At 30.7% G+C, this 7,245-nt stretch overlaps 1 protein-coding gene across 1 annotated transcript in view; it reads left to right on the top strand.

The window, feature by feature from the left end:
- Positions 1 to 7,245, top strand: part of LOC107441451 (ovochymase-1) — a 37,699-nt gene that overhangs the window by 4,872 nt on the left and 25,582 nt on the right. The window contains 4 exon segments of the mRNA XM_071183430.1: positions 899 to 1,044; positions 3,636 to 3,873; positions 6,390 to 6,503; positions 7,020 to 7,033. Of these exon segments, the coding sequence (XP_071039531.1) occupies positions 899 to 1,044; positions 3,636 to 3,873; positions 6,390 to 6,503; positions 7,020 to 7,033 (512 nt within the window).

Genomic DNA, 7,245 nt, shown 5'->3' with positions numbered 1-7,245 from the left:
GGCATGTGTGTGTGTGTGTGTATGTATGTATACAAGTTTGTACAAAAGGAAATGCCTGTAAAGCAACTTTTCTTCGTCACATTATATAGAAACGCGAGATTTTCATAGAAAATGTCCACATTCCAAGGTTAAAGTTGCAAAAGAATAATTCTAGAAATGTTTCAGCTGTTGAGGCTGAACTAGATCCGTTGTCTTCCAGCAATCCATAAATCGTTTCTATCTTTTGGCTGCTAATAGTAAAAATTTATTTTCTCCTTTAAACTTGATCGATAGTTGATATTGGGAAACCTCTCATTGTAAATATCTATGGAAATGAGATGTCCTTGCCAAAAAAAAAAAAAAACATCTTGCAATGCTACCAGAGAGAAATGCTTTCTATAAACAGAATAATTAAAAATAACTTCAATGAGAACTTTTGAGAATCATTTAAACGAGGTCTTATCCAAACTGTCTTCTGTGCAAGGAGGGTGAATGATGAGCAAATAAGGGTTTGTCAAGCATCTACGACAGAGGACTATTACAAGCCCTGCAATCTGAATGACTTTGTTTCTATGTTCCTATGCTCTAATACTTAAAATGTTTATAATATTTTAATGTTTTCATGCTACATGTTTTATTTAGATGTTAATTTATATTCAATGTTTATTCACCGCTTGCGGTGGAGTGTTTGCACGCTCCAGCGAATGATATATGCATCAAAAGCTGCTGCTAAAAGAATTAAAAAAAAGTTTATATTGGTAATGCATTACTTTGCACGATAAAAGGCAGGTATAGTAAAATATATGCATGTGTCGTTAAATTTAATACATTATTTGTACAGAGGTAAATGAGAAAATGAATCAAATCAATATGACATTTTCAAGACAATATTTTTTAAAATTTATTTCCATTTTGTCAGTTGCTGACAGCGATGACTACCAATGTCGCGGTCTTGATGAATACGACGCATCAAAATTAGGAACAATCGAAAGTCCCTTTTTCGGTAAGAGAAACTATCATAATGGATTGTGGTGTGAATACAGAATCAGAGCTCCACAGGGATATGTAAGATATGTATATATTTCTTTAAATTTACATTTTGTAGCTAGATATAGCCTCCTAAATATTTTATTGCCCTTAAAGCAATTTTTATGAACAAATTTACTATTAAAAGAAATAAAATAATAGTTTCTAATCATACGTATCAACAGTAAATCCTTATAAATGTTTTGCTTTTATGTGATTCGATTGATTATAACTTAAATCTAATCAGTGTAGTGTATGATTTTTGTTTTTAATATTTTGAATCATATCGTATGGTGACATGATGGGTCTCCTTAAATGTTTGAATTCAGAAATTGTTTACTTCTTAAGCCGAGCACCATTCTCAAATTTAGCTGGAATATTTGTGAAACACATATTTCTTAATAAAGGTTTTTATAATATTTTCTGCCTGCTTTAGAAAAATAATGTCTGTTTAAATGTTCCTTTATTTTGGCTCTGAAAGAGTTTCTTTAAGTTAAAAAAAAATGCTTCCATATAAAATATAAATATTATACTTTTAAAGAAAAATTAATCGAGAATTCACGAAAGTATTTGGAACTCATTTCGAGAATGATGCTCCCAAAGTTTTTGTTTGAAGTTCGAAAAAAAGTACTTTTTTATTAATTAGCTTTGTCTTACTTAAACGTTATTTTTTTTTATTCTATTATATTCTTTTCAGTTTTGGGCTAGTTAGTTTGTTTAAGCAGAGTCAAAATTTTGAAGATATTATTTAGAGATAAAGTAACGATAGTTACTGCTGGTCATGTGAGAAAACATTGAATTATCATGCATCAGAGAGTTTCTGCTACAATTTTCATACTCCAGCTAGTCAGTTATGTTAAGCTATGCGATTCACTCTACTCATCGACAAAATTGTATTTCTATCAAATTGAAATCCCCTCTACTAATAGATACAAAAACTATGATGGTAACTAAGCATGCTCTATTTTACCTTCACAAGACGAGCATTCTATTATGGATCCAATTTCAATTGTCTATAAATACTTTCTTAACAAATTCAACATATATTAGTAACTGTATTATCTACTCAGATAAAAAATGTGTCGAAATTTAGAATTTAATTTTGATGCGGGGTTCATAATGGAATAAAGATGTATTTATTTTGTTATCTTCACATCATAAACTATGTGGAATGATATTTCTCAAATAAGAAAAATAAAAAAATACGATCACCAACAAGCGTTAACAATTTCAGCTGTAATAAATGTTTTTTTATTTTATTTTGCTTATTTATTGACCTCGCGAAGTAAGCATCGCCCTTGCGAAGGAAGATCCATGACAGAAGAAACATGGGCATTAGTGAAGGATCTATGACGTGAAGGAAGATTCATGATCGGCTCTTCCTTTGCAATTCGCATGAAATAAAATGTTTCTATTTTGTTATCAGTCAATTATACTTTTATCATTAACTGTGTGTAATGTATATTTCTCAGAATAAGAAATATTTCGTCATCAACAAGTATTATGTTATTCAAAAGTTAAAAAAGAAAAAAAAAGGAAGAACCAGGCGGAGGAAGAACCATGAATTGAAGACGATCCATTGATGAATCTTACTTCGTGATTCGCAGGAAAGAAATTGTTTTTATTTTGTTATCGGTCCATTATACTTTTATTATACACCGAAGAGCCATTACATTAAGACCATCCTGCTAATAACATGTAGGACCACCTTTAGCCCTCAAAACTGCTAGCACCCACCGTGGCATTGATTCCACAAGGTGCTGATAGGTAGTCTGAGGTATCTGGTACCAAGCACTCACGAACTGGTCCTGCAATTCCCTCTCATTGCGAGGGGGTAGCGTAGCATCACGAATTTGTCTTTCCAGGTCGAACCACAAATGCTCTATTGGATTAAGGTCAGGCGAATTTGGGGGCCGAGACATGACTTGAAAGTCACTGAAATGTTCCCCGAACCAATCCATAACGATTCGACCCTTATGACATGGTGCATTATCCTGTTGGTAAACACCATCCCCTGCAAGAAAAACTGTTGCCATGAATGGGTGAACCTGGTCTGCAACTATGTTCAAGTAGCTTACAGACGTCAGGGATTGTTCTACGAGGATTATGGGGGTCCTAATGTGCCCCATGAAAACATTGTTCCTGGGCGAGAAACCATGAAAACCTGGGCGAGCCCATTGTTATTGATGGAAGGTGGTCATAATGTAATGGCTCTTTGGTGTATATCGTGCTTAAGGATATTTCTCGAAATAACAAAAAATGCAGTTGCTTTATTCATTTTAAGAAATTCAACTCCAAAAAGTTTTTTTTAAATTTTTTTTTAAGAAAAATGAATTGAAAATTTCAAATTATGGGGTCCATAAGGGATGTACGAAGGTTAATTTAGTATTTGTTTACATAATATCGATAATGTAAATTTACATTTACTTTAAATGATATAAATTAATTTGTCTTGAACCTAGTATAAATTTATTAAAATATTTTTATCGTCGTTTTTGGTGAAATATATCAGCGTCCTTAATATTTTTATTTAAAAAAAATGATGTCGCATGAACTTTTTCATTCATTTTAGCGGAAAAGCTTTTCATTACGAAGGATAACATAAATAAATACCGTTTTCCTCCTTTCAGAGAATTAAGATAACCTTCTTAGAGTTCGACATTGATCCATCGAGAGGTTGTTCTCAAGACCAGCTTGTTTTCTTCGGAAAAGACAAGAAGTCAGTATTGGGCAATTTCTGTGGATACGAATTGCCAAAGCCCATACTTTCAAATGTAGGTGAAAATGAGATCCGTTCCCTTTTCCGAACAGATTTCATGGGATCAGGAAAAGGATTTAAAATTCAATACGAGTCTTCACCCTACTTCAGTAAGAGCTTATTTAGCTGAGCTTAAATGATTTTGTTTTAGACAATGCGTTTCTATGATTGAACCATAATTTCTCCTTTTTTTTTCAGAAATCTAAAGTGTCATTTTTTACCGTTCCAATATGCACATCTTGAAAAATAGTTTTTAAAAAAAAACTGCAATTGAAACTTCTCTGATGAAACATTTTAAAATATTTTAACATTTTAGTTGATCCTATTGTCTCCTTACTTATAACTTGAAAAATTAACTTAGTCGAATATACTGATTTAATTCATTATATCCATGGTGCAGATCAATTATTGAGTTAGACAACATATTGTTTTCATTCTTTGGTGCCTTTCAAAAATCATGCCGTTTTCAACTAAATTAAAACCAAAGATACATTTAAAGCTTCTGATTACTTGTTCGAAATAACACGTGTTTTAATAACAAACATATGAAAACTTCTTCTAGTTCGAAATTGTCAAGAAAGTGTGTTAAAATATTGATTCTTAGAATGTCTTAAACATATACGAAGTTTTTACTGTTAATTCTTCAAGAGATTTTTTTAAAGAAAAAAAATAATACATCAGGGAAAATACTTTTCTTCTAATGAGTTTCATGATATTAATAAATCTTAAAACAAATTGCATTAGTTTCAAGCAATTTTTTAAATTGTTTTTTGTTAAAATTCTCTACCTTAAAATTTTAATCTTTCTACTTATTATAAAATGTAAAAATTACTCTCTTCTCTCTCTTTGTAAAAAAGTCTGACAAGCTAATAACTCGAGCAAAAGTATGTCAGTAAGCTAATAACTCGGAAAACAAAGATTGTATTATTTTTCTATTTTTTCTAGGGGTGATTTGTAAACAATCTTCTTCTTCTGGCGTTTCGAGAAAAGTATTGAAAATACGAAATTCCAGCGTTGGAAACCGTCGATGGAATCGTCGTCATAGAAAAAAACGATCGCTGTCATGGAAACAGCATTTTATTTACAAAATATTTAAAAAACTACTTAAAAAAAATAATTTAAAAAAAATAGAAGCAGATGAAACTCTAAGAAAAAATTAAATATCCTTAAAGCTCACTAAATCTATACGTAAAGCAGAAGTAAAGCGTACTAGAAACAAATATGCCGAGTAACATTAATTATTGAAAACTGAAGAAATGTTAACTCCATCATGTTTCCACTCGAAGCCACGGTGATGGAGCAGCGTCGCACACGTCATACAACCACAAACCCGTTTGTAGGGCGGGTCACATTCACACAAAGGAGACACAGAGAGATAAAGAAACATCCATTCTCTGAACAGGATTCGAAACCGCGGCCGATGGCTCCGCAGTCAGACACGCTAACCACTCGGCCACCTGGTCGGCAACTCCCTAATGTTAAACATATAAATATGCTTTTTCTTATTCATCCAAACAGCATTTCAATTTCAAGGATTTTAAATATATTAAATTGTAACACTAAAACATTTTGATAATTAATTGTTAGCATATTTTTGATCTCAAACTTTATATGAAAATATCACAAATCAGTATTTACGGGTACCAAGTAGAACAACGCCAGGTTCTGATTCACATCCGATAATAGCGCACATCGAATATATAGTATACATTCCGATATTACTGTGAATGTTACTACATTTTATTTGGTTAACAAAAATATTTGCTTAACACAATTGGATTATAGTTGAAAAATATCGCGTACATCGTGGTATTAAAATTTGCACTCATTATGAATAGTATATGATAAACTATGTACAGTGGTTAGATGCCCTTAAACATACATAAATTATATATTTAAGTACACAAGACTTCTATTAGTCCATTCTCAATATTAATAAAAGTTTTTTTTTTATCATTCGTATAGGCTTAAGAGAGTTAAATAAAACTGGTTAACAGACTGAAGTTCACTTCAATTTACACAGGTATCAACTAAATATAAAGACATATTTTAACTTTTTAACCTAAATACTCAAAATACTTGGTTATGCTGTTTAGTTCTTGAACAGTTCCCTTAAGCTAAATTGCTTTTTAAAGTATTTTTTTTTGCTTTAAAATATATTGTTGACTGTTTTAGATCCATGTAAATTTTTTTATAAAAGAAATTAATACAAGTTAAGGCTTGTTTCGTTTTGGCGAAGTAACCCTTACAATTGTATATTTCATTATAGTAAAGAAGTGTATAATTTGGTTTACACAAAGCAGCTAATTTTATTTATTATTTATCAAAGTCACCATTTTAATGTTAGCATATGTTGTAATAAGCATTTTAATAACAAATTCACCACATGAACATGTAAGAGGCGAAATGAGTAATATGAGTTTATTATACTTAGAAGTATGTCCTGATGTTTGAATGCAGGATCTCGAAATACTCTATTTATTTTTAAAAAATGTTCTCTGGAGGCATATCAATAACATCTGCTATCACGTAAATTGAGCTTTTATTTAGATGCCAAAGTAATCCATGTTCACTTTCAATTATTCTGATGAAACACAGACATTATATCTGTTATTTATTTTAACAGCAAGTGTGTGCGAGGCTGGTGAAACTCAATGCGTGAACAGAAACTGTTTCACCAAAAATCAGAAGTGTAATGGAATGGATGACTGCGGTGACGGAACTGACGAAGAAGATTGCGGTAAGGATAAACTTGAAACTAAATCTACTCCATTGCAATGAATACCCTTGTTTCATGCAGCATTTCAAAATTTAATTTTCACACCTTAAAAAATAGATTTAAAATAATTTTCTCGTTAATAAAAACCTAATTTCTTCGTTTCTGAGAAATTTAACATACCAACGGTGCAAAGAAATTTATTTTTCAGGTTTTGCATACAAGAAAATATTTATTCAAATACAAAAATAATCGTGTATGTTGCTCTTTTTTATTTCATTTTTTTTCGTATTTTGTGAATATAATTTAGCATGTGCGTATCAGAAATTTTCTCGAAGAAATTCTCCGATTTATCTTTTTGAAACCACTCATTTTGTACGAAAATATTTAAACACGCATTTGTAAATTTAAAATGTAAATATCTATTCTCTGGTGGTTGCAGCAGACAAACCTCAAATTTCTCACTGAATATTTTGTGTGCTACTATATAAGTTTTAATAGAATTAGATATCTGTTGCACATTAATTGTTTAATACTTAGGTGATCACTTGAAAGTTATTGCAGCCCGAATTTTTATTATTTATTTAATATTTTTAAAAATATTATTAATAACAATTAAATATTTCTAAAAATATACTTCTTATTTTAATTTGTAATTCAATACTTTTGTTTTGTACTACTTGATAAAACTCCGACAGTAATATGTATGTTCCTTCAAACATAAAAGAGTCTTACAAAAAATTTTGATAAAGTTGCGGCCCGCCAT

This window comes from Parasteatoda tepidariorum, chromosome 7, assembly GCF_043381705.1.
Source record: "Parasteatoda tepidariorum isolate YZ-2023 chromosome 7, CAS_Ptep_4.0, whole genome shotgun sequence".
Lineage (NCBI taxonomy): Eukaryota > Metazoa > Arthropoda > Arachnida > Araneae > Theridiidae > Parasteatoda > Parasteatoda tepidariorum.
The sequence above is the reverse complement of the archived record's forward strand: the minus strand, read 5'-3'. Positions and strand labels throughout refer to the sequence as shown.